Genomic DNA, 27,797 nt, shown 5'->3' on the forward strand with positions numbered 1-27,797 from the left:
TCTTTTTAACTCCGTGATCAAGGCATGAGACTCATTCCTGAATGAGACCAATAAGGTGAACTGAACATAACTGAGCTGGAAGAAGACGCATAGTTCAGGATATCCGATTCCCCAGTTCCATTCATTTACTATCCAGCCAGTGATCCTTTACATTTCATGTCATTGAAAACAGTTTTTTCCTATGATTTGTTATGATAGAGAAAGAGGGATATACAGTATAGAGCATATCTAGAAACAGACACATTAGTGTATGCAGGTTGCATTGAAACATACTGTTTACCTGTTCCTGATGTAGTTGTTGGCTGTAGCCAGGAGATAGTTTTCAACGTTGATGCCAGTCAGGTTATAGACGATCTGGGAGGAGGGGTTCATCTTATGGGGAGGCTGGTATTGGTTATACTGACACACCTGATTGGAGGAGCAGAAAGGAGAGTAGAGTGGGTGTAGGACACACACACAGAACATCTGCAAATTTTTTACTGGTATGTCCTTTAATGAACTCTAACCCACCTGTTGATATTTGTTGCATTTGCAGGACTCAAACGGCACTGAACTGTTTCCTTTAGTTTCCCAGCTGGCAGACTTGGTGCTTCTGGTGCAGACCCTTCAAAAAGACAAAAGACATTCACAAGGTAAACCACAGGCCCGTTTTAAATGGTAAGATGACTACAATGCATACATGTACTGATTCACAATGACACTAGCTAACCCACTCCACTTACATTTGTACATACACTCACACACATGCATAAACACCACCACAGTAACACACCAATACCAGTGTTCCATTCATATGGACAGTAAATCAGTATTTATTCTCGAGGTATAAACAGGCATGACATCACAGAGTGGTGGAGAGATATAATCAGTAGTCAGGAAGTGCCATGGCACTCAGCGCTCTTCAGTGATTGTCCACAGGGCATCTCTATCTCTAACACACACACACACACACACACACACACACACACACACACACACACACACACACACACACACACACACACACACACACACACACACACACACACACACACACACACACACACACACACACACACACACACACACACACACACACACACACACACACACGCCCTGCTGCCTAGCTGCACGTCTAGCTAAATGTCTTTTTTTTTGGCTGACAATTTTATAGTGCCTCTGAGGTCTGGTTCATGAGTGCCAACATTGATTTGAGTGCCTGCGAGGGGAAATCTATCCTATAAACACAGAGTGTTTATGGAATACCAATGATTCCTCAAACACATGCACGTTCAGACACACACGCACCCACACACCAGTGGAGGCTCCCCAGAGGAGGAAGGGGAGGACCATCCTCTTCAGTGAATTTCGGAATAAAAAAAAAAAACATTTAAAAAGTTATCCTTTTTAGATAAAACTATACTAAATATAATCACGTCACCAAATAATTGATTAACACACTGTTTTGCATTGAAAGTCTACAGTAGCCTCACAGCACTCTGTAGAGTAGCACCGTGGTGTAGCCAGAGGACAGCAAGCTTCCATCCTCCTCTGGGTTCATTAACTTCAGTACAAAACCTTGGAGGCTCATGGTTCACACCCCCTTCTATAGACGTACAAGTAATTATGACAATTTCCAGTGGAGGTCCTCCAACCTATCAGAGCTCTTGCAGCATGAACTGACATGTTGTCCACCCAATCAAAGATTCAGAGAATGACTCTCGTACTGAAAGTTAAAGCTACAGCTAGCTAACTGCTGGACTAATGATTACACCCCATATCAGCTAGATGCAGGCAAGGCAGGATGCAAGGCAGTATTGTGCAAGGCAGTATTGTGCAAGGCAGTATTGAATGTGTCACTGTCTGTCCATGTGTCACTGTCTGTCACCTCAAATTTGTATCTCGACCTGTGTACATGTAACAGTATAACTTTAAACCGTCCCCTCGCCCCGACCCGGGCGCGAACCAGGGACCCTCTGCACACATCGACAACAGTCACCCACGAAGCAGCGTTACCCATCGCTCCACAAAAGCCACGGCCCTTGCAAAGCAAGGGGCAACACTACTTAAGTCTCAGAGCAAGTGACGTAACTGATTGAAATGCTACTAGCGCGTACCCGCTAACTAGCTAGCCATTTCACATCCGTTACACTCACCCCCCTTTCAACCTCCTCCTTTTCCGCAGCTACCAGTGATCCGGGTCAACAGCATCAATGTAACAGTATAACTTTAAACCGTCCCCTCGCCCCGACACGGGCGCGAACCAGGGACCCTCTGCACACATCGACAACAGTCACCCACGAAGCAGCGTTACCCATCGCTCCACAAAAGCCACGGCCCTTGCAAAGCAAGGGGCAACACTACTTAAGTCTCAGAGCAAGTGACGTAACTGATTGAAATGCTACTAGCGCGTACCCGCTAACTAGCTAGCCATTTCACATCCGTTACATACACCTACGTTGTAAACTTTAATTCATTGGCTAGGTTGTAGCAACCTCATGATGGGTATAGGGAAAATTAGAGTATCACATAGTAGCCTAAACCTTTTCGATGTTACATTGAGCTGGGTGAATGGAATATGAATGACAGTCATCCAATATGCTGTAATAGAAATAAGGCCATGCTCATGAAAAAATAAAAACCTCCTCCCTCATCTTAAACGGCACTGACCGCCACTGACCCACACACTCGCGCATGTCCAAATACACGCACACATACATACACACACAGACGGCAAAGCAGAGCTGCTCCAGGCGTTTAGAGACATGCACCATGTATTAATGCTGAAGAGTACAGAGTATGGCGAGAGGATAGTGGAGAGCGGGAGAAGTGGAACAAAGATAGATACTAAAAGGGAAAAGATTGACAATGGCATATGAAGGAAAATAGGGGAAGATAATTTGGAAGTGCTAAATATAGACAAAGTAGGAGAAGATGTGGTGGAGAGAAAGTAGCCAGACAAGTAAGAGATCTATCTTCAACACAGTGATTATGTAGAAGTTGGTCAGGTACATACGGTTTATCAGGGCTGTTCAGACACCCATTATCCATCCCAGGGAATGACATCATAGAGTTGACCAGGTTGCTGGAGTTTGGATTCTGGTTGCTGTTGACGACGTAAAAACAAAAAGTTTCAGGACAAACTTATAACAGAACGCAACATTATGTCTCGTCTAATACTTTCTAGTTAGCCTGGTCCCAGATCTGTTTGTGCTGTCTAGTTTGCCAAGTCCTATGATCATTGTCATGCCATGTTTTCGAAATGTGTCATGCCACTGACCATGACAGATGGTTATACAGCACAAACAGATCTGGGACCAGGCTATACTTTCTAGTGACTTTGAGCAAATCCTTCAGTACAGTATTAGTAAATGATCCAATTAGGACAGTGGTTTGGACGGTAATATGAGCCCAACATCAAAAAAGGCTAATTCAATCTCATTTAACCGTCAACCAAGGACAGTGAGAGGGCACACAGTGTTTGATGTGTTCCTACCTCAGCATATCCTCTCCTTTATATCTCTCTCTATCTCTCCTCTCCTCTCTACCTTCCCTCAGATCAAAGAACTGCTCTTCACAATCAAGACTTCGTCATTTCGACTCTCTCCTTCCTTCTCTCTATACTTTCATCTCACACCTCAGATCACATCATCATAATCATCTCTCTCTCTCAACATCTCACTCCCTCTATCTCTAAATCTCACTCGCTCTCTCTACCTCTCACTGCCTCCCCCCTCTACCATTTATCTGAGTCACCCTTCAAGAAACTTCTACGCTCTTACCCAAAAAACCTAACTTACAACCTGAAAATGAGAAAGATGGCACAGCAATAGACAAACAGTGACTGGACGGGACTGATCTGGGACTGTACAGTACATTCTGAAAGTATTCAGACCCCTTCATTTGTTCCACATTTTGTTACATTACAGCATTCTAAAAATGTATTTTTTCCCCCTCATCAATTTATACACAATACCCCATAATGACAAAGCAAAAACATTTTTTTTGCAAATTAAAAAAAACAAAAAATGGAAATATTACATTTACAGAAGTATTCAGATCCTCTACTCAGGACTTTGTTGAAGATGCAGTGAATACAGCCTCAAGTATTCTTGGGTATAACGCTACAAGCTTGGCACACCTGTATTTAGGGAGTTTCTCACATTCTTCTCGGCAGATCCTCTCAAGCACTGTCAGGTTGGATGGGGAGCGTCACTGCACCAGTGATGCCAATTTAGCAATTTTGGTGCTAGATTTAGCAACTTTTCAGAGTACCCTAGCAACCTTTTTTTCAAACAGCACCTAGCAACAAATTTTGCTATTTTTTAAAATGTATTTGGAACTTTTAGCAACTTTTGAAAAGTGACTCAAACGCTAAAATGCATTTTCCCTCTAAATGACACACAACCGATTTTCTCTGTCACACACTTACATGCTGACCAGACTGAACACGTCGCGTGCGCGAGCGTCGCAAAATACATTTAGAAATCCTTGTTATTCATTATTGCAACCACACTGCTTGCGAGCGCCAACGAGTGTCTGCGACACCAAGGGCTAAAATAGATGTCGTTCCTATTTCTGACGCAGATCGCACTGCAAGTCCTGCCTCTCCCATCTCCTCATTGGTTTATAGAAGCAGGTACCCACGTGCCATCTCCTCATTGGTTATACCCACGTGGGTGATAGAAAGACGAAAACGGTTTTGCCGGTAGTCGTGGTAATACAATGAAAGTTTAGATGCGATCACCATATAATTTAAACGATGAAAAAGCCTGGAAGGAGGAGAGATGACTAGAAACGATTCGGTTGGCCGTTTTATATGTGGATTAATTGTCGGAGTATCCTTGTCCATTTCAGGTAAAATAACAACTCAATGTTTATATCCCAGGACAAATTAGCTAGCAACAGCAAGCTAGCTAAACAGGACAAATTAACGTTAGCTAGCAAGTGCAAGCTAACTAGCTAAAATACCATACATGTTTAATGCTTTTCGACCTGTCCCCAAATTAATGTCATTGGTTCAGAGTTTGTTTTGATATTTTAACCTGCGTGTCGTGATCGCGTTTGGTGTGGGGGGGCAAAATTAATTTATGCACGATAGCGCACGATGGTGCACGCGCGCAGCCGGTTTGGGCAAGGTGTCAGTCACAACATGCGTGCCTGGCTGCAAAAGTTCATTGCGAGAGACGTCAGCAGCAGGCGCTCAGCTCGTGCACAGGCAGTAGCAGGCCAGCAGCAATTTCAGCAAATTGCAAATCATTGTTGGCTAACTGCAGCAGCAGTAGTATGCGTTCGACGAGACAAACCCAATGAATATAGTTGGTCACAAATGTTTGATCTTGAACAGAACTTACAACATCAATCAACATGTCTCAATCAAAATTGTACAGCCAGAAGTACAAAAAAGAGTGGGAGTCTGTACCTGAATTTAAAGGGTGACTGAAGCCAGTAATCGGGGATGTTTGTAGGGCATACTGTGCGTACTGAAAAATCAGGTATGCTTGCAAAAATGTATGACATCAAAAAACATTGTGCTACAGCAAAGCATATAAATAAATCAAAACCGTACAACCCCACAACGCAGTCTACATTACCACAGTTGGTTAAGAAAGTGGATAACTGCAAAAGTGCAGAAGCTACTATGGCAATGGCCATTGCGGAGCATTGTTCGCTGCTAGCATGCGACCATTTAGGTATGGCTTGTATAGCTGCCTTTTCAGATTCTGTGGCAGCAACAAACTTCCAAATGCACCGCACCAAGTGCACAGAACTGATTATGGGAGTACTGGCTCCTTATTTTCTCAGAAGGGTAACATCAGATGTGGGGGATGAGAAGTTCAGTCTCCTTTTGGATGAGTCCACTGATGTCGGTGTCTCGAAATACCTGGGTGTGGTGATTCGGTATTTCAGTGCTAAAAAAAGAACCGTTGTGTCCATATTTCTCGGGCTGGTTGAATTGGAGGGGGGCGATGCCAGATCAATAGTAAAGGCGGTAGTTGAGTTTCTTGAGAAGTGTAACCTTAAAAAAGAGAATCTTCAGGGTATTGGCACTGATAATGTGTCCGTGATGACTGGGGTGCACAAGATTTTAAAGGAAGAATGTGCATTGCCCAATTTGGTACTCATCCGCTGTATGTGCCATTCTTTACAATTGGCTGTCAGTGCAGCATCCAAAGAAACCATCCCTAGGAGTGTTGAGTACTTAATCAGGGAAACCTACAACTGGTTTTCGATTTCCCCAAAACGTTGCGAGGCGTACAAAGCAGTGTATGCCACCAATAATTGTGGCCAGAAACCCCTGCAGATCACCAAAGTGTGTGCCACACGTTGGCTATTGATTGAGCCTGCGGTAACTCGTATATTTAGCCAGTAGGAAGAACTGAAACTCCACTTTGAGGTGACCAAGGCCAGTGAGCGTTGCTACATGGCAGATGTGAAACACGCCATGTACATGGACAAGACCAACTATGTCTACCTGACATTCTTCATTCTTCAAATCAATCCTGTCTGACGTACAAGTTGCAGTGAAGTCATTTGAGGGAGAGCAAACAGATCCTGTCAAGCTTTTGGACAATCTGGTACATCTCTTAACATCAATTTGCAGCAGAGTAGTCAACCCGAAGGCAAAAATTGATGTCCTGAAGGATGGTATTGATGGACATCTCAATCCATCACCATACCTTAAGTACCGTTTAGAGAGCACGGTGTACCAACTCAGTCTTGCGCCAGAGGACAAAATGATCATTCGGAGACAGTGCATCAACTACATTGTTGCTTTAAGCAAGGAGCTGCAAGCAAGGCTCCCAGACAACCTTGAAGCCTTGCGACACCTGGCCTTGTTCAGTGTTAAGGAAACGCTAAAGCACAATAAAGGCACCACTGAAATTATTAAAGTAGCTGAGCTACTGGGATACCAGCTCCAAACAATTGATAAAATTGTTTCCCAATGGAGAAACATCCATCTGTTTAGGTGTGTCACGCCCTGACCATAGATTGCTTTGTATGTTTCTATGTTTTGTTTGGTCAGGGTGTGATGTGGGTGGGCATTCTATGTTGTATGTCTAGGTTGTCTATTTCTGTGATTGGCCTGGTGTGGTTCCCAATCAGAGGCAGCTGTCTATCGTTGTCTCTGATTGGGAGCCATATTTAGGTAGCCTGTTTTTCATTGTGTGTTGTGGGTGATTGTTTTCTGTCTTAGTATTAGTTTCCAGACGGAACTGTTTCGGTTGTTCTTTTTTTGTTTACTTTGTATTGTAGTGTTCGTCATTTTAATAAACTGAACACTACAATACAAAGTAAACAAAAAAAGAACAACCGAAACAGTTCCACGCTGCACCTTGGTCCTCCTCTCCTTCCACCAACGAAAACCGTTGCAAGGTGGGACTCAACTGAAAATACAGTCGAGTTTTGGAGTGAAGTCAATAACTACACGGACTCTTCCGGGTCAAATCCATTTGAAGAACTGTTCAAAGCTGCACTCGCTGCCCTCTCCTTGCCACACTCAAATGCGGAGGTTCAATGGCTGTTCAGCCAAATGATTGTGGTCAAGTCAAAGTTAAGAAATAGAATGTCACTGTACAATCTCAACTCCATACTCCTGGTGCGGTATGGACTGAAGCTGGCTGGTGATACCTGTTACCAGCATAAACTACGAAGTGAAGTTCTGCAGCAGTTTGGCACCACAGCAGCATACAGCTTTAAGGCCACTCCATCCTCTACTGCTGGTTCCAGCTCCGTGACAATGCAGTTGGACAGTGAAGATGAAGAGGATTTCCTTGCCAATCTATGATTCATCATATTTACAGTACGTATGCAAGGAGTGGACTTTCTGGAACTGGTGGAGACACACAGCTGATGGTGGCAGTGTGTACTGCAGTGTGTGCGAGAACAGTGGCAATATCTGGAGGAAACCATTGAGCAGCTAGCCAGCCAAGCAGCACAACAACCTGGAGAGAGATGCCTTGAACAGACACCATTATTTGAGATAAGTTGCTTGTTCAATAAGATAGCATATTTCACCTTGTTATTAGCTTGTACCTATAATTATTGATCAGTTTTGTAGCATGTTAACTAACTACCAATGCACTGCTTAAAACTATAATTGTTAAGAATGTGGAGGTTTACTAGTTAAAAAGAAAATAAATAAAATGTAATTGTTCAATAATGTGTAATTGCTCAATAATTCAATGTGTTGTGTTTAAAAATAAATATGTGATCATATAAAATGTGTTGTTTATATTACGTTTACAAATAAAAATATGATAATAAACAAACAAATCTAAACTAACAAATGTAAAATCATATTTTTCGCCGAGATGGCCAGTCAATTTGAGTAACGTTATTGTGTATTTGTCACGACTTCTTCCGAAGTCGATGCCTCTCCTTGTTCGGGCGGTGCTCGGCGATCGACGTCACCGGTCTTCTAGCCATCATTGATCCATGTTTCATTTTCCATTGGTTTTGTCTGGTCTTCTTACAACACCTGGTTCCAATCCCATTCATTAATCGTTGTGTATTTAACCCTCTGTTTCCCCTCATGTCCTTGTCAGAGATTGTTTATTGTTATGTTCATGTTCTATGGATTGGTGTGCGACGGGTTCTTGTACCCACATTTATTTTATTTTGGACTTTGGTTTTGGAGTTTATGTTTTAAGTTATTAAAATACTCAATTTATACCAAGTTTAATTCTCCTGTGCTTGACTTCCCTGTCACCTACATACACGACGTGACAGTATTCTAAGTAATGACGCAGTTTTACGTTATTAGGTAATGACGTCATCACGCAATGACATCACAACGTCATTTAGCAACTTTAAGCAACAAATCGACCTGCCTCTAGCAACTTCCCCTGAAAAGTAGTTGGCAACACTGCACTGCACAGCTATTTTGTGAAAGATGCTGCTGAAGAGGATGGCTGGCATTTTACATGCTCCTGAACAGTTGTGCTATTTTTTTTTTTTAAATCGTTGTTTGTAAGTTATTTTTAAACTTATTTTGTACATAATGTTGCTGCTACCGTCTCTTATGACCGAAAATAACTTCTGGACATCAGAACAGCGATTACTCACCACAAACTGGAAGGAGCTTTTTCGTTTAAAGAGTCCGATGAGAAGGATATAGTGCTCTCCTGGGAACAGGCCCAGATCCCAGTCATTTGCATGAAGAAAAGACGAAGGAAAAGAGGACGCAGATTGGGCTTCTGAGAATCAGCCGGCGAGCGAATAAACTCCCACTGCCTTCCGTTCTACTTGCTAACATGCAATCATTGGAAAATTAAATTGATGACCTACGATTACGATTATTTTTACCAACGGAACACTAAGAACTGTAACATCTTAAGTTTCACTGAGTCGTGGCTGAACGACGACACAGATAATATAGAGCTGGCGGAATAATCCATGCACCGGCAGAACAGAGAAGCTACATCTGGTAAGATGAGGGGTGGGTGTGTGTGTGTGTGTATTTGTCAATAACAGCTGGTGCGCGATGTCTAATATTAAAGAAGCCTCGATGTATTGCTCGCCTGAGGTAGAGTACCTTATGATCAGCTGGAGACCACACTATCTACCAAGAGAGTTCTCATCTATATTATTCGTAGCCGTCTATTTATCACCACAGACCGATGCTGGCACTAAGACCGCACTCAACCAACTCTATAAGGCCATAAGCAAACAAGAAATTGCTCATCCAGAAGTGGCGCTCCTAGTGGCCGGGGACTTTAATGCAGGCAAACTTAAATCAGTTTTACCAAATTTTTCCCAGCATGTCACATGTCCAAACAGGGGAAAAGAAATTCGAGACCACCTTTACTCCACACACAGAGATGCATACAAAGCTCTCCCCGCCCTCCATTTGGCAAATATGACCATAATTCTATCCTCCTGATTCCTACTTACAGGCAAATACTCAAGCTGGAAGTACCAGTGACTCGCTCAATACGGAAGTGGTAAGATGACGCGGATGCTACGCTACAGGACTGTTTGGCTAGCACAGACTGGAATATGTTCCGGGATTACAGGCATTACAGGCATCATCCGCACTGAGCTAAAGGCTAGAGCTGGACACTAATCCGGACGCTTATAAGAAATACCGCTATGCCCTCAGACGAAACATCAAACAAGCAAAGGGTCAATACAGGATTAAGATTGAATCCTACTACGAGCATCAGAGCTCGTCGGATGTGGCAGGGCTTGGAAACTATTACGGACTACAAAGGGAAACCCAGACGCGAGCTGCCCAGTGACACGACCCTACCAGATGAGCTAAATGCCTTTTATGCCCGCTTTTGAGGCAAGCAACACTGAAGCATGCACGAGTGCACCAGCTGTATTGGATGACTGTGTGATAACTCTCTCGGTAGCCGATGTGATCAAGACCTTTAAACAAGTCAACATTCACAAAGCCGCGGGGCCAGATGGATTACCAGGACATGTATTCAAAGCATGCACGGACCAGCTGGCAAGTGTCTTCACTGACATTTTCAACCTCTCCCTGAGTCTGTAATACCTATGTTTCAAGCAGACTACCATGGTCCCTGTGCCCAAGAAAGCAAAGGTAACCTGTCTAAATGATTACCGCCCCGTAGCACTCATGTCGGTAGCCATAAAGTGCTTTGAAAAGCTGGTCATGGCTCACAACAGCATCCTCCCGAATACCCTAGACTCACTCCAATTCGCATACCGCCCCAACAGATTCACAGATGACGCAATCTAAATCGCACTCCACACTGCCCTTTCCCACCTGGACGTAAGGAACACCTATGTGAGAATGCTGTTCATTGACTACAGCTCAGGATTCAACTCCATAGTGCCCACGAAGCTCATCACTAAGATAAGGACCCTGGGAATAAACACCTCCCTCTGCAACTGGATCCTGGACATCCTGACGGGCCGCCCCCAGGTGGTAGGCAACAACACATCTGCCACACTGATCCTCAACACTGGGGCCCCTCAGGGGTGTGTACTTACGTCTGCGTGGCCAAACACGACTCCAACACTATCATTACATTTTCTGACGATGCAACAGTGGTAGGCCTGATCACAGACAATGACGAGACAGCCTATAGGGAGGAGGTCAGAGACACTGCTAGGACAACAGCCTCTCTCTCAAAGGGAGCAAGGTAAAAGAGCTGATCGTGGAATACAGGAAAAGGCGGGTCGAACAGACCCCCATTAACATCAACGGGACTGTAGTGGAGCGGGTCGAGAGCTTCAAGTTCCTTGTTGTCCACATCACCAACAAGCTAACATGGTCCAACATACCAAGACACTCGTGAAGAGGGCACAACAAAACCTTTTCCCCCTCAGGAGACTGAAAAGATTTATCATGGGTCCCCAGATACTCAAAAAGTTCTACAGCTGCACCATTGAGAGCATCCTGACTGGTTCATCACCGCCTGGTATGGCAACTGCTCGGCATCTGATCGTAAGGCACTACAGAGGGTACTGCGCAAGGCCCAGTACATCACTGGGGCCAAGCTTCCTGCCATCCAGAACCTATATAATAGGCGGTGTCAGAGGAAAGCCCATAAAATTGTCAGAGACTCCAGCTACCCTAGTCATAGACTGTTTTATCTGCTACCGCACAGCAAGCGGTACCGGAGCACTAAGTCTAGAACCAAGAGGCTCCTTAACAGCTTCTACCTCCAGGCCATAAGACTGCTGAAAAATTAATCAAATGGCCACCGGACTATTACATTGACCCCCACCCCCATTTGTTTTGTACACTGCTGCTACTCACTGTTTATTATGTATGCATAGTCACTTCACCCCTACCTACATGTACAAATTACCTCAACTAACCTGTACCCCGGCACACTGACTCGGTACCGGTACGCCCTGTATATAACCTCGTTATTGTTATGTTATTGTGTTACTTTTTATAATTTTTTATTTTATTTTTTATTATTTCATAAATATTTTCTTAACTCTTCTTGAACTGCACAGTTGGTAAGTAAGCATTTCACAGTAAGGTCAAGACTTGTCGTATTTGGCGCATGTGACAAATAAATTTGATTTGATTTTCAGGTCTCTCCAGAGATGTTAGATCGGGTTCAAGTCTGGGCTCTGGCTGGGCCACTCAATGACATTCAAATCAAATCTAATATTTTTTGTCACTGATTGGTGATTGGTGGAGTGCCTCAGAGATGGTTGTCCTTCTGGAAGGTTCTCCCATCTCCACAGAGGAACTCTGGAGCTATGTCAGAGTGACCATCAGCTTCTTGGTCCCCTCCCTGACCAAGGCCCTTCTCCCCCGATTGCTCAGTTTTGCCGGGCGGCCAGCTCTAGGAAGAGTCGTGGTGGTTCCAAACTTCTTCCATTTAAGTATGATGGAGGCCACTGTATTCTTGGGGACCTTCACTGCTGCAGGAATGTGCCTTTCCAAATCATGTCCAATTAATTGAATTTACCACAGGTGGACTCAAATCAAGTTGTAGAAACATCTCAAGGATGATCAATGGCAACAGGATGCACCTGAGCTCCACTTGGAGTCTCGTAGCCAAGGGTCTGAATACTTATGTAAATAAGGTATTTCTGTATTTACTTTTATATAAATGTTCAAAAAATTCTAAAAACCTGTTATCATTTTGTCAATATGGGGTATTGTGTGTAGATTGATGAGAAAAAAATGTATGTAATCTATTTTCAAATAAGGCTGTAACGTAACAAAATGTGGAAAAAGTGAAGGGGTCTGAATGCTTTCCGAATGCTCTGTATATCAGATGTCTCAAAGAGTGCTGATCTAGGATCAGGTTCACCCAGTTCATTATGATCTAAAACCTTAATCAGCACTTAATCTGCCCCTGATCTCCTATCCCATAATGCAGCAGTGCAGTGTGTCCTGTACCTGACCTGAAGAAGGAGGTCCGAGGTGGTAGAGGGTGTGTGTGTTTGTGTGTGTAAGTAAGTAATATGTGTCTATCAGTGTCTCTGACCTGAAGAAGGAGTACTGTGGTCCGAGCTGGTAGAGGGCAGGTGACAGTTCCATCTCTGGGAAGTGTTGCAGGTCACTCTTGATGGAGCCCAGACCCATGGCCAGGATGATGAACACGACAGGTAGAACCACCTGGGAGAAGAGACCCTTCCAGTCCCGTCTGGAGTGGTGAACCCTCTTCATCAACATAGCAGTCACCTGCTGCCAGGTCAGGGCCAGGCCGTGCACCGTAGACGAGCCCGTCAGACCTACAGGACAACAAGGGTTTGTGTTATTAGTAGAATTAGCATCTGTACCAAGGCTGGTGGGATGCTATTACCAGACCAGACTAGGGCCCAACGGGAAAGGGGCATCTAAAATAGCCAAGAGGACAGGAAGAGATTGAGGGAGTTTGTGGAGGCCTGCTGTGCCACTTCGCACAATAAGGTCTAAGTAAGTATGTTTTATTCCTAGGACCAGGAGTTTTTCCTGAGTTTTTCGTTAACGGAATGGGAATAACTGGCCTGTATCAAGGACCCATAATTCTTCCTCCTGGGTAAGGTACCACTATACTAGCTGGTCAGTCTAGTCTAGGATGTCAAAGAGCAGTGAAGTGGATGTGACTCACTGGCTTTGTCTCCGAAGATGGAGTTGTTCTGGAGGTCCTCTGGTAAGCTGTCTCTGGAGGCAGACAGGTCTGGCATGGATTCAGACACAGAATATGGCTTATCTTCTGCAGGCTCTGTATCATCTTGGGTCAGCTGGAGGAACACCTGCACAGACCACAAAAAGCATTAGTGTGTCAATCGGTGTGAACTGTAATTGCATGTCATGTACATTATCTGAGTGTGTATCTCTGTATATGAAGTACACTGTATATGCATGAGTGCTGGTGTACTCTGTGAGTGCACACCACATTGAAAAGCATCTATGTATCTCTAACCTCCTCCAAGGTAGTGTCAGAGATGCCGTAGCAGCCCAGCTGTAGAAGGTCCAGGTTAGAGTCCAGGCTGGAGAGCAGGGAGCGGTAGGCCTCAGCATTGGAGGAGCTGAACGGGGGAAGGGAGTAGACCAGGTCTCCCATCTCAGCCTCCTTCAGACGAGCATCTGGCATGTAGGACTGGATGAACGTCTTGACCTCGACACCGTCAAACCTGGCCTGGGAGTCTGGGGCCTGGACCTAACAAGAGACCAGGGTGAGGGAGAAGAGGAGTGCTCATACAGTATGGCCTACGTCAGGCCATTTTATTTACCAAGGTTATTACGTTATTTATTTGACAGGGACAATACACATCAATTAACATTTCTATAAATGTTTTCATCTGTAGTCCCTGTGTTAGTTTTAAAACTTGATATAAGCATGTACAGTAGAAGTATTTTTTGGAATGTCTTATAATAAGGCTCATAAGTACCTTCTTGGTGAGTGTGAGGTTGTATCCCTGGGCCAGCTTATCTTTGAGGTAGAAGGGGGAGCCGCAGCACTTGAGGCCTCCTCTCTCCAGGAAGGCTATACGGTCGCTCAACACCTCTGCTTCGTCCAGGTGGTGGGTAGACAGGATGATGGTACGGTCTGAGAGAAGGTAAAGAGAGAGACACACACACGGACACACACACACACAGGCACACACAGGCAAGGATGCAAGGACGCACACACACACCCGAACATACAGATGTATGCATGCACACACACACACAACAGGAAAAGAAAAGGACATAGGAACACCAACATACAGACAGAGATAACCCACACACAGAGACATGTGACAAACAACACAGAGACAAAAAGTATGAGCAATCCCATTCTGAACCTTTTCAGTTTTCCTTTCCCTCCCTGAGCAGCAACTGTCAGTCACATCGACTGAGACAAACCCAATCAAGTAGCAGGCATGTCTGTGTGTGTGTTAAATAGCAGATTCCACAGCCACATGACGGATACCGATCCCTCTGCTCCCCCACTACAGATGCTGTGGGATCTCTTTTTCTCCACAGCTACACACACACACACACACACAACACACTCTATACTGCTATGTGCACTTGAAGAAAATCTATTTCTGCTTCATTAAATGTAGAGAGAGAGAGAGAGAAAGAAGGGGTGGGGGTATTTGGGCTGTGAGACTCACCCTTCTTGTGCTTGATGACGATGTCCCAGATGGCACGTCGGGAGCAGGGGTCGACCCCGGTGGTGGGCTCATCCAGGACCACGAGACGAGAGCCCCCGATAAAGGCGATGGAGATGGACAGTTTCCTCTTCATTCCTCCAGACAGTGTCCCCACTCTCTTGTGTCGGTGGGCATACATGCCAGTCTCCTCCAGGATTCTGGGAAAGACAGTAGAAGGAAAAGACGTGTTACTGTATGTGGGAAACGTTAATTTGACTCAGAGCGTTTCAGTCATATTTAGTCACTACAATCTAAAAACAAATCTATCTGCTAAGGCAGTTCATCTTACATGGTTAGATTTTTGGGGCGGATATGGATGTGATCTTGGTTCAGATTGTACTTTAGGTTGACTTGCTGTTAGACACAACAGCAGTGCGGTAAGTGACTACTCACTTGCGGACTTGCGCCTTCAGGTCATTCTGTGACCAGTGTGGTGCCTTGATCTGTCCGTACAGTAGCAGATGCTCCTTGGTGGTCAGGTGGTCAAAGTGGACATCATACTGCATGCACACACCCAGCTCCTGGCGAACGTCATCAATGTTAGTCTCCATGTCCTTCCCATACACCTCAATGGTACCAGAGGAGGGGGCGAACAAACCGGTGAGCAGAGACCTGGAAACAGAGACAATAATACATCACATAAACTCATGTTTTTCAATAGAGAAGACATTGTGAAAAAGCAATGAATAAATATATTCAGCAGGCCTAAATCCCTAACCCCAATGACATATTACAATGTGCCTAATAGCGGGTATTATAGACTATTGTATAAACCAGTATATAAGCTATTATAAACTAGTGTGCCTAATAGATTCTATCTGATTAAAGAGAGGTAGAGAACAGATAGATTATTGTCAGAACTCACATGGTAGTGGTCTTGCCAGCTCCGTTGTGTCCCAGCAGTGCAGTGACTTGTCCCTCATAGAATTTGACATTGAGGTTCTCTATGGCTGCTCTGTTCCCATAGGTCTTAGTCAGTCCATGGAGAGCCACGCCCACAGGAAGACCTGTGATCTCCTCTTTCATATGAGAGGGGAAGCCACCCTCAACTGAGAGAGAGAGGAGGATGGAGGGGGAGCAGGGGGACAGAGAGAGAGAGAGAGAGAGAGAGAGAGATCAAAACATATTACAACAGTCACATCTCTTGATCTGTTAGCTGCAGCAAGCTGCTTTAGGAAGGCTGTTGTGTTGCAGTACTGTACCTTTGCTGTCCTTCTCATTGGGAAAGACAGAGATGCTATTCTTCATGATGTTGGAGAAGAGCAGTCCCCTGTTGACATTCTTAGGGCCCTTGCTGCAGCAGCAGAAGAGACCAGTCCAGAATGAGGGCATCACAGGGAAGTACCAGGGTTTAGCAATGCCATACTTTCCTGATGGGCACAAAGTATATGATCAATAGAGGAAAAGCAATACATCATTTGCCATAGGGTTGGGGTCAATTCCATTTCAATTCAGTCAATTTAGGAAGTGAACTGACATGCCATGCAATTCCTCATTGCAGTGGGTTACATTGGCAATTGGAATTTCATTTCACTTCCTGAATTGACTGAATGGAAATGGAATTGACCCCAACTGTTGAACAGTATTTGACTCTGTCTCCAGTCTAGTCTGGCTTGCTGTGTGTTTTTATTACTTGACGCTGTGTTGTGTGATTACCCGGGAAGACTATGCGAATGTAGGCTCCAATGATGAAGTAGCAAACTGAGTCGATGAGGAGAAGCCAACATAGCCAGCCGAAGGATGACGTGTCACCGGCCATGGGTGAGATATATTGGTTGCTCCACTGGATCCCTAGAGAAAGTAGAAAGTAGGAACATAAAAAGGTTTCAGTTAATTTGTTAGATCGCTCTCTATCTTCGTGGCTAGTATAGAGGCTGCTTTCTCCTCATGAGTTTTTTTTTAAGCACCTTTGATGGCTTTGTGACACACAAACACCCCACACATTTACGAACGTACGCATGCACGCACGTACACACACACACACACACACACACGCACACGCACACGCAGACACGCAGACACAGACAGCCATCTTCCCAGCATGTCGTACCTTCTCCCTGGCTCTCATAGCGAGAGATGTATTGACTGGCGTAGCTGAAACAGGTGGGGGCAAACAAACTCTGAGGGAAACAAGAGGCACAGATAAGGCATAACAAAGGGACATCAATAAAAAATGTCTGTATCAACCCCTCTATCTCTCTCTGTTACTCCCTTTTCCTCTCTGTCTCTAGATCTCTCTCTTTCTCCCTCTCCTCCCTTCCCCTCACCAGGGCGCTCTTGGTGGAGAACGATAGCGAGCTCTCTAGTGACATCACTACGATGAATGGGAAGAAGCTGATGACGTAGATGAGGGCGCCGCTCAACCCAGCGATGTTGGTCTTGTCAAAGAATGAGCTCACCAGGTAACTGATGGCCAGGATGCTGTAGAATATAAGGGAGGAGAATACTATGTCACATTTTTCAAAAGAAATTTAAAAATGCCCATTCACATACAGACATATACACACACCCCCAGGTTACCCTGCCACCCTTAGGCAGCCTACCTGAGTCCGTAGTCACTGAGGTAGAGGAAGAGCAGGAAGCCGTCACTGTGGGGCAGGACGCGCCCAGCCTTCAGGATGATGGTGAGGATGATTATGGTAATGATAAGGAAGCATGCACTCTCTATGAACCAGGCGAAGAAGTGACTGATGGGATTGACCCCCATCATCTTCATGTACTGTGGAGGTCAAATGGGAGGGGTTAGGAAATCAAACAATCAGAACTCATGACTCAAATACAGTATTTAAAATTTAATGAATGAATAGAATAATTAATGAATACATTTTAATGGCTTGCCACCCTTGTGATTTGCAAAATATGTGTTTGTTTGAAAGAGACATCTACAGGAAATGAAATAATTGCCAGGGGAGATGGTTGGCGGCTACTATACCTCATGAAGTCTGAGCTCTCTCTCATGAACCAGCTTCTTCACAAAGTTGGCGATGAACAGAACCCAGGCAATCATCAAGACCAGAGGGAATGCAAATGCGATGCTGTTCAGGTACCTTAGGAAGAGACATGACAGCTGTCAATCAATCAATCAATCAATGTCACAGCCTAGCTATCAGCACTGGGACTGAGAAAGAAAAACAACAACATTTTCACTCACTTGCTAAAAATATGTATTGCATAGTCATGCATACACACACTCATACAATCACTCTCAGATGAACAGATCATGATGAGCATGTATATAACACACACACAAACAAAAACAGTGCCCTAGAAAAAACAACAACGACAATGTCCTAACCTCATGTAATTCACTCAAAGCTTTTTTTCCATAATCAGAGAGGGTATACCCTGATACATGGACCGTGTCAATGTTTATTATAATACAAGTAATATTTCAAAGTGATCGTATCGGGAATAATGTGTTGTTCCCTAATAAATCAATGCACCAGAGCTGCAGGGATCACCATGTGTGCGTCCCAAATGGCACCCTATTTCCTTTATAGTACACTACTTTTAACCAGGGCCCATAGGTCCATTGAGTCAAAATTTGTGCACTATATAGGAAATAGGGTGCCATTTGAGGCGCAGATATATCTCACACATGAATGGGAGGCAGCCAGGCACAGAGAGCAGCTACGCTGCGTTTGCGAGATGAGATATCCATGTTGGCTTCAGAAGCACTCTCAGTAAGATGTAAACATAGACATTATGCTCAGCCATGATTTATGGCGAAGCGTGTACTGTATTGATGCAGGGGACATAGCTAGTAGTTTATGTGTAACTGATCGGAAGCTGGATGAGAGCGTTTTTTATTGTGGGTCTGCTCATCAACAGGAGGGGAGATAATGTGTGTGTGTGTGTGCATAAGCATGCCTGTGTGTCTCTGTGTGTGTGTGTGTGTGTGTGTGTGTGTGTGTGTGTGTGTGTGTGTGTGTGTGTGTGTGTGTGTGTGTGTGTGTGTGTGTGTGTGTGTGTGTGTGTGTGTGTGTGTGTGTGTGTGTGTGTGCCTGCATTCATGTGTGTGTGTTGGGCCTACTCACTCGTCCTTGAGGAAGCAGGGGTAAGGGAAGGCCTGTAGCTGGACGGCTGGCTCAGTGACCTGCTGTCCTGTCTGGGTCTCTGAGAGATGATGAGAGAGACAGTAAAACATAACACATCATCACATAACACATCATCACATAACACATCATCACATAACACATCATCACATAACACATCATCACATAACACATCATCACATAACACATCATCACATAACACATCATCACATAACACATCATCACATAACACATCATCACATAACACATCATCACATAACACATCATCACATAACACAGCATCACATAACACATCATCACATAACACATCATCACATAACACATCATCACATAACACAGAACAGTGTTTTCCTCTTTTCTTAACAGCACTGATTTAGCTGACAGCTGCTTTTTTCAGGAATGTTTTTACTATGACTATGATATGGGTTGTGTCTTACCTACCTTACCTACCCTTTAGAACCCTTAGGAAAAAAGGGTTCCAAAAGGGTTCTTTGGCTGTCCCCATAGGACTCTTTTTAGTTCCAGATAGAACCATTTTTTGGTTCCCTGTAGAACCCTTTTGAGTTCCACGTAAATCCTTCTGTGGAAAGGGTTCTACAGTACATGGTTCTACCTAGAACCAAAAAGCGTTCTTCAAAGGGTTCTCCTATGGGGACAGCCAAAGAATCCTTTTAGGTTCTAGATAGCACCATTTTTTAAAAAGAGTTTACCTTAGGTAAAAGTACTGACTGTACTGTAAGTCACTCTGGATAAGAGCATCTGCTAAATCCCCAAAATGTAAATGTAAACATATCATCAACAACATAACGTTACCTATGATGGCCCTGTCGATGCTCTCCTGCAGGTATACAAAGCCTCGGTTGTAGCGCTGGGTCTTCAATGAGGAGATGTAGGGGTCCTTCACCCAGAAAGGGTTGCGGGAGCGGTCGGTCCGCATGGAGTTCTCGATGGACATGCGGATGGTGTAGTCCACTTTGGGAGGCAGCGTGGAGGAGGAGGAGCGTGAGGCGTCTCGCCGCTTCCTATGTGAGTCGTCATCATCCTTGGGCAGCTTGAAGATGATACCTGCAGAATGAGACACAGGAACAGAACACAAATTGCTATTTTATTTTTGACTACTTGAATATTATATTAAGTAACTGTATTGTTACAGAGAAATGATTTAATATAGGAATCAAGAAGGCTGTAGGGCAAAATGTCAAAACACAAGGCTTATTTTGAAATATAAAGGATAGACTAACTGGCGTAGAGGTCTCTGGTCTGGGTGAGGTGTTCGGCCATGGTGTTGAGGTTGTCAGTAGAGTTGATGCCGTGGAAACGGTCAAAATTAATACAGGAGGACAGGTTCATCATCAGGTTGGACAGAGTGGTGATCTGGGTCACAATGTCCTTGTTTTTCTCCAGGAGGGTCGTTGTGTTAGCTAGGGGGAGAACAAGAGTCTATTAGATCAAATACAAATAAAACGAGAAAGATAAAGAAGATCTATAGCTAATAAAGGGGATAAATATCTTAAGACGGATTAAGATATTTAAGTGGTGAGAAGTGGTCAGGGGGTCAGGAGTCAGGGGGAAGATGTATATTAAATTCAAAGATAATATAAAACTAAAGAAAAAAAGAGCCACATTAGAAAGAATGTATGAATTAATGAAAACATGTATTGCCCCGAAGGGAATTTGAATGTAGAAGATATGTTAAGACGCATTTTATTGGAATGTGTCTTAATTGAAGGCCTTGATATGTTTTATATTTTACATGGAGATAACTAAAGAAGGGATAAGGGTTGTCTTGTATGTACCCATTTTCCAAAGTAAGACCTTCAAATACAAAACTCACAGAAGTTCTTGAGAGTATCCTTCATCTTGCTCACATCAATGTCTGTCTGCATCTCAATGAAATTCTGAACAAAAGAATTGCCAAGGGAATTCTAGGAGGGAGAAAGAAGTTGAGTAAAATAACATCAAGATACAGTTGCTGAAACTTTCAGTTGCTGAAAAAACGTTCTAGTATTTTCCTCTACTTTCCTAGATAGATGGAATGTTCACCCTATTTGCTAGAGAGTGCACTACTTTTGAGCAGAACCCTTGTCAAAAGTAGTGCACTATATAGAGAATAGGGTGCCATTTGGGACACCATCATGGATTCCAGAAAAAAGCAGATTGTAGCTTATATAAATCCATTGTAGCTTTGAGAATAGCTGGTTCATACCTGGAGCATTGGCAGGGTTTGATTCAGTATCTTGACTGAGTCCATAATGTAGGAAGAGGACTGGAGCCAATCCTGGGAGTACATCTTCAGGTTTGCAAACTGCTGCAATGTGGCATTGGACTGGAAGACAATACATACAGATGGTGATACAGTGTAGTGTAGTGTGTGTGTGTGTGTGTGTGTGTGTGTGTGTGTGTGTGTGTGTGTGTGTGTGTGTGTGTGTGTGTGTGTGTGTGTGTGTGTGTGTGTGTGTGTGTGTGTGTGTGTGTGTGTGTGTGTGTGTGTGTGTGTGTGTTCATAGGTGTTTGTGTGTGTTCATGGTTGTGTGTGTTTGTGTGTGTGATTGTACCTTTTCTATGATGGTCCTAGTGAGTGGTGTGTCTGGGCTGTACAGGACCTGTCCCAGCAGCATAGGCTTGAGGAAGGCCCAGGCTATGGCTCCTCCAGTGGTGTTCACCATGTCTAGGTAGAAGTTCATACAGAAAGGAGCTGGCCAGGGGAAGAGAAGGAGCAGGTTATAAGATGTGTCAGTCCTACATTCTTATAGAAAAATGTCACAATTTTCAAACTCATATTAAATCATAATTAATCATAAATAAAGATACTCATAATCTTGTTGTAATGATGTAATTTCAATCAGCTTTGAACACTGGGTCTATGCTTAAATCAAATAAGCAATGTGTGCTTATGTATGTAAAATGTATGTAATGTTGTCTCCGGCTAGAGCAGCCTATTTTATTTATTCTTCATTTAACTCGGCAAGTCAATTAAGAACAAATCTTATTTACAATGACGGCCTAGGAACAGTGGGTTAACTGCCTTGTCCAGGGGCGGAACGACAGATTTTTACCTTGTCAGCTCAGGGATTCAATCTAGCAACCTTTCGGTAGCATAAAAGCCTGCTACTTTTAATGATCTAATAAATGATATCAATCAACAAAACAATCAACTAATCAACCCTCTGCAAAGTGGGTTCCATACTGGCATTGCGAGGGATCTTGAACTTGTTGACCAGCTCCTCCATCCTGTGCTCCTGCTGTGTGGAGGGGTCTGTCTCAGTCATGATGGGCAGCTTGGAGATGCCAAACAGGGACATGATGCCATGGTTACACATGGCTCTGGACACAGTGGTGAATGTAGCTCTGCTGGACATTGTTCTGGTTTTACCATGCACCATCTGGGGGTGGGAAAAGAAGAGGGATGAATGAGAGAGAGCGAGAGAGAGAGAGAGACCCACAGCCAGACAGACCCGCAGCCAGAACACAGACTGATAGCAGCAATCCTCTCAGACTCAGCCATTCACTACTATCTCAGTATGAGTAGAGCTCTATATCAGACTCAGCCATTCACTACTATCTCAGTATGTGTAGAGCTCTATAGCAGACTCAGCCATTCACTACTATCTCAGTATGTGTAGAGCTCTATATCAGACTCAGCCATTCACTACTATCTCAGTATGAGTAGAGCTCTATATCAGACTCAGCCATTCACTACTATCTCAGTATGAGTAGAGCTCTATATCAGACTCAGCCATTCACTACTATCTCAGTATGTGTAGAGCTCTATATCAGACTCAGCCATTCACTAGTATCTCAGTATGAGTAGAGCTCTATATCAGACTCAGCCATTCACTACTATCTCAGTATGAGTAGAGCTCTATATCAGACTCAGTCATTCACTAGCATCTCAGTATGAGTAGAGCTCTATATCAGACTCAGCCATTCACTACTATCTCAGTATGAGTAGAGCTCTATATCAGACTCAGCCATTCACTACTATCTCAGTATGTGTAGAGCTCTATATCAAACTCAGCCATTCACTACTATCTCAGTATGTGTAGAGCTCTATATCAGAATCAGCCATTCACTATCTCAGTATGTGTAGAGCTCTATATCAGACTCAGCCATTCACTAGTATCTCAGTATGAGTAGAGCTCTATATCAGACTCAGCCATTCACTACTATCTCAGTATGTGTAGAGCTCTATATCAGAATCAGCCATTCACTATCTCAGTATGAGTAGAGCTCTATATCAGACTCAGCCATTCACTACTATCTCAGTATGTGTAGAGCTCTATATCAAACTCAGCCATTCACTACTATCTCAGTATGTGTAGAGCTCTATATCAGAATCAGCCATTCACTATCTCAGTATGTGTAGAGCTCTATATCAGAATCAGCCATTCACTATCTCAGTATGTGTAGAGCTCTATATCAGACTCAGCCATTCACTACTATCTCAGTATGAGTAGAGCTCTATATCAGACTCAGCCATTCACTACTATCTCAGTATGAGTAGAGCTCTATGTAATACTCCATAGAGTCTCCATAAAGAAACACAATACTACTGTTCTATCTAATTATGTGTGTTTGTCTCAGTATGAGCAGAAGGAGAGAAAGAAACGGGAAGACAGAGACAGGGAGACAGACTGCTAGCTACAATCCTCCCAGATTGTCACAGCATCATGCTTTAATACTCACACTGCGGAACTCTGGGTCAGAGACCAGGTTGAGGTCTCGTATGGAGAACATGTAGTCCTGCAGGTGGGCGATGGCAGGAAGCAGCTTGCCCATCATGTCCGTCAGGAACTTGACCATCTGCAGCATGAACCCCACTATGCTCTGCATCTCACTGGACAGAATCAGCTGTGGAGAGACATATGGAGGGACATTAGTATCACACAGTAGACAGCGGAACCCTTTGTCATTAGGACTAGGCTGTAGACAGCTGAACCCTTTGTCATTAGGACCTGGCTGTAGACAGCTGAACCCTCTGTCATTAGGACTAGGCTGTGACAGCTGAACCCTCTGTCATTAGGACTAGGCTGTAGACAGCTGAACCCTCTGTCATTAGGACTAGGCTGTGACAGCTGAACCCTCTGTCATTAGGACTAGGCTGTAGACAGCTGAACCCTCTGTCATTAGGACTAGGCTGTAGACAGCTGAACCCTCTGTCATTAGGACTAGGCTGTAGACAGCTGAACCCTCTGTCATTAGGACTAGGCTGTGACAGCTGAACCCTCTGTCATTAGGACTAGGCTGTAGACAGCTGAACCCTCTGTCATTAGGACTAGGCTGTAGACAGCTGAACCCTCTGTCATTAGGACTAGGCTGTAGACAGCTGAACCCTCTGTCATTAGGACTAGGCTGTAGACAGCTGAACCCTCTGTCATTAGGACTAGGCTGTAGACAGCTGAACCCTCTGTCATTAGGACTAGGCTGTAGACAGCTGAACCCTCTGTCATTAGGACTAGGCTGTAGACAGCTGAACCCTCTGTCATTAGGACTAGGCTGTAGACAGCTGAACCCTCTGTCATTAGGACTAGGCTGTAGACAGCTGAACCCTCTGTCATTAGGACTAGGCTGTGACAGCTGAACCCTCTGTCATTAGGACTAGGCTGTAGACAGCTGAACCCTCTGTCATTAGGACTAGGCTGTAGACAGCTGAACCCTCTGTCATTAGGACTAGGCTGTAGACAGCTGAACCCTCTGTCATTAGGACTAGGCTGTGACAGCTGAACCCTCTGTCATTAGGACTAGGCTGTAGACAGCTGAACCCTCTGTCATTAGGACTAGGCTGTGACAGCTGAACCCTCTGTCATTAGGACTAGGCTGTAGACAGCTGAACCCTCTGCCATTAGGACTAGGCTGTGACAGCTGAACCCTCTGTCATTAGGACTAGGCTGTAGACAGCTGAACCCTCTGTCATTAGGACTAGGCTGTAGACAGCTGAACCCTCTGTCATTAGGACTAGGCTGTGACAGCTGAACCCTCTGTCATTAGGACTAGGCTGTAGACAGCTGAACCCTCTGTCATTAGGACTAGGCTGTGACAGCTGAACCCCCTGTCGTCTGAGAGCCTGTGGACAGAATCAACCTTTGGCCTTACTGTCCTTAATTACATTACATGTCTACCTATCTCAGGGTTTCTTAATCCCGGTCCTGGTGATCCAAAGGGGTGCACATTTTTGTTTTTGCCCTAGCACTACACACCTAGCACTACACACCTAGCACTACACACCTGATTCCACCAATCAACGCATCATCAAACCTTTGATTAATGGAATCGGACGTGTAGCGCTAGTGATAAAACAAAAATGTGTACTAGTTTGGGTCCCCAGATGCACATATAGTCACAGAGAATTCCGATGTGTAACCTTTACACGACCTGCCCTGGCACATTCCTTACCCTGTCGACGACACTCTCCATGTGGATGTAGCAAGCCAACAGCACTATGAAGTTGTACTCTAAAACTGCTGAGATTCCAGGTTACACACACACATACCCTGTATATCACGTTCTCCATGTGGACGTAGCGAGCCACGATGACTACAAAGTTGTACCACTGGTTTATAGGCAGGTTGCAGAAGACCTGGAAGATGAGCTGCTCTGTGCTATTCATCTGCAGGCTGGTTGGGTCCCTGCAGTGGTGCATGTTAGCCAGCCACGCTAGGATCTAGACGGGAGATAGAGATTGTGTATGGGTCAGATCACTAGATATAGTACTAGCTAGTAGCAAATTAGAAGAGTAAGAAAATATGGTGGAGAGAAGAGAGAGAGATGTTTCACTGCAGTGGTGCATGTTAGCCAGCCAGGCTAGGATCTACAGTAGACATAGAGAGGTTGAAGACTGGTCTGACTTTCATGACAACTTCTAAAACTGATGATTATATGATTTCTCTCTCTTTTTGAGATAATTGTATTTGGTGTTATTGTTACACATCCTATGGGCATCACAGCTGATCTGTGGCTTAGAATAAGCTGAGGTGAGCTCACCTGGAAGTTGCTGTTAGGCATGGTGGTCTCCATCAGCAGGTGGAGGATCTCAGGTGGGATGTCAGTGTAACGCTGGACCTCCAGAGCAAATGCTGTCTTGTTCCTCAAGAGCTCCGACATTTTCACCACACCTAGGAAATACAATACAATAGGTGACTGCAGAGAAAATACAGGAGGTTCAACACCTTGACCACACCTGTAGAAAAAATGTAACAAGTGACTGAAGAAAAAAACAGGATCTTGACCACACCTGGGAAACATAAAATATATATTTTACATGATATATTTATACGTTGGCCTCCCGAGTGGCGCAGCGGTCTAAGACACTGCATCGCAGTGCTTGAAGCGTCACTAAAGATTAGGGTTCGATCCCGGGCTGTGTCGCAGCCGGCTGCGACCGGGAGACCCATGAGTCGGCGCACAATTGGCCCAGTGTTGTCTGGGTTAGGGGAGGGTTTGGCCCAGCGTTGTCTGGGTTAGGGGAGGGTATGGCCCAGCGTTGTCTGGGTTAGGGGAGGGTTTGGCCGGCCACATGCACACAGACACGGTTGCCAGTTGCACGGTGTTTCCTCCAACACATTGGTGCGGCTGGCTTCTGGGTTAAGCGAGCATTGTGTCAAGAAGCAGCGAGGCTTGGCCGGGTCGTGTTTCAGAGGACGCATGGCTCTCGACCTATGCCTCTACCAAGTCCGTACAGGAGTTGCAGCGATGGGACAAGACTGTAACTACCAATTGGGGAGAAAAAAGGGTAAAAAGTACAATATATATAAATATATATACAGTACCAGTCAAAAGTTTGGACACATCAACTCATTCAAGGGTTTTTCTCTATTTTTACTAGTTTCTACATTGCAGAATAATAGTGAAGATATCAAAACTATGAAATGACACATATGGAATCATGTAGTAACCAAAAAAGTGTTGAACAAATCAAAATATATTTTATATCTGAGATTCCTCAAAGTAGCCACCCTTTGCCTTGATGACAGCTTTGCACAATCTTGGCATTCTCTCAATCAGCTTCATGAGGTTGGAATGCATTTCAATTAACAGGTGTGCCTTGTTAAAATGTAATATGTGGAATTTATTTCCTTCTTAATGTGTTTGAGCAAATCAGTTGTGTTGTGACATGGTAGGGTTGGTATACAGAAGATAGCCCTATTTGGTAAAAGACCAAGTCCATATTATGGCAAGAACAGCTCAAATAAGCAAAGAGAAGTGACAGTCCATCATTACTTTAAGACATGAAGGTCAGTCAATATGGAGCATTTCAAGAACTTTCTTCAAGTGCAGTCGCAAAAACAATCAAGTGCTATGATGAAACTGGCTCTCATGAGGACCGCCACAGGAAAGGAAGACCCAGAGTTACCTCTGCTGCAGAGGATAAGTTCATTAGAGTTACCAGCCTCAGAAACTGCAGCCCAAATAAATGCTCCACAGAGTTCAAGCAGCAGACACATCACAACATCAACTGTTCAGAGGAGACTATGTGAATCAGGCCTTCGTGGTCGAATTGCTACAAAGAAACCAATACTAAAGGGCACCAATAAGAAGAAAATACTTTCTTGGTCCAAGAAACCTGAGCAATGGACATTAAACCGGTGGAAATCTGTCCTTTGGTCTGATGAGTCCAAATTTGAGATTTAAAATAACATCAAAATGATCAGAAATACAGTGTAGACATTGTTAATGTTGTAAATGAATGAC

The 27,797-nt window shown here is 44.2% G+C and overlaps 2 protein-coding genes across 2 annotated transcripts in view; one reads left to right on the forward strand and one right to left on the reverse strand.

Annotated features, from left to right (window-relative positions):
- Positions 1 to 27,797, reverse strand: part of abca12 (ATP-binding cassette, sub-family A (ABC1), member 12) — a 65,218-nt gene that overhangs the window by 20,695 nt on the left and 16,726 nt on the right. Inside the window, exons 18-43 of the mRNA XM_055878343.1 lie at positions 26,091 to 26,221; positions 25,600 to 25,770; positions 23,796 to 23,960; positions 22,297 to 22,492; positions 21,665 to 21,804; positions 21,316 to 21,435; positions 20,944 to 21,034; positions 20,351 to 20,530; positions 19,923 to 20,174; positions 19,092 to 19,170; positions 17,987 to 18,101; positions 17,598 to 17,773; positions 17,322 to 17,475; positions 17,105 to 17,174; positions 16,711 to 16,845; positions 16,257 to 16,424; positions 15,920 to 16,103; positions 15,448 to 15,666; positions 15,016 to 15,212; positions 14,305 to 14,462; positions 13,836 to 14,072; positions 13,521 to 13,665; positions 12,915 to 13,161; positions 2,996 to 3,085; positions 511 to 604; positions 281 to 408 (exon numbers count right to left, since the gene is read on the reverse strand). Of these exons, the coding sequence (XP_055734318.1) occupies positions 281 to 408; positions 511 to 604; positions 2,996 to 3,085; positions 12,915 to 13,161; positions 13,521 to 13,665; positions 13,836 to 14,072; positions 14,305 to 14,462; positions 15,016 to 15,212; positions 15,448 to 15,666; positions 15,920 to 16,103; positions 16,257 to 16,424; positions 16,711 to 16,845; positions 17,105 to 17,174; positions 17,322 to 17,475; positions 17,598 to 17,773; positions 17,987 to 18,101; positions 19,092 to 19,170; positions 19,923 to 20,174; positions 20,351 to 20,530; positions 20,944 to 21,034; positions 21,316 to 21,435; positions 21,665 to 21,804; positions 22,297 to 22,492; positions 23,796 to 23,960; positions 25,600 to 25,770; positions 26,091 to 26,221 (4,042 nt within the window). The remainder of the gene's footprint in view (positions 1 to 280; positions 409 to 510; positions 605 to 2,995; positions 3,086 to 12,914; positions 13,162 to 13,520; positions 13,666 to 13,835; positions 14,073 to 14,304; positions 14,463 to 15,015; positions 15,213 to 15,447; positions 15,667 to 15,919; positions 16,104 to 16,256; positions 16,425 to 16,710; positions 16,846 to 17,104; positions 17,175 to 17,321; positions 17,476 to 17,597; positions 17,774 to 17,986; positions 18,102 to 19,091; positions 19,171 to 19,922; positions 20,175 to 20,350; positions 20,531 to 20,943; positions 21,035 to 21,315; positions 21,436 to 21,664; positions 21,805 to 22,296; positions 22,493 to 23,795; positions 23,961 to 25,599; positions 25,771 to 26,090; positions 26,222 to 27,797) is intronic.
- LOC129821080 (uncharacterized) lies at positions 6,394 to 7,925 on the forward strand. Its single transcript, XM_055878344.1, has 2 exons — positions 6,394 to 6,949; positions 7,357 to 7,925. The coding sequence occupies exons 1-2, from the start codon at positions 6,717 to 6,719 to the stop codon at positions 7,766 to 7,768; spliced, it is 645 nt and encodes a 214-aa protein (XP_055734319.1). The 5' UTR covers positions 6,394 to 6,716; the 3' UTR covers positions 7,769 to 7,925.

This window comes from Salvelinus fontinalis, chromosome 23, assembly GCF_029448725.1.
Source record: "Salvelinus fontinalis isolate EN_2023a chromosome 23, ASM2944872v1, whole genome shotgun sequence".
NCBI lineage: Eukaryota > Metazoa > Chordata > Actinopteri > Salmoniformes > Salmonidae > Salvelinus > Salvelinus fontinalis.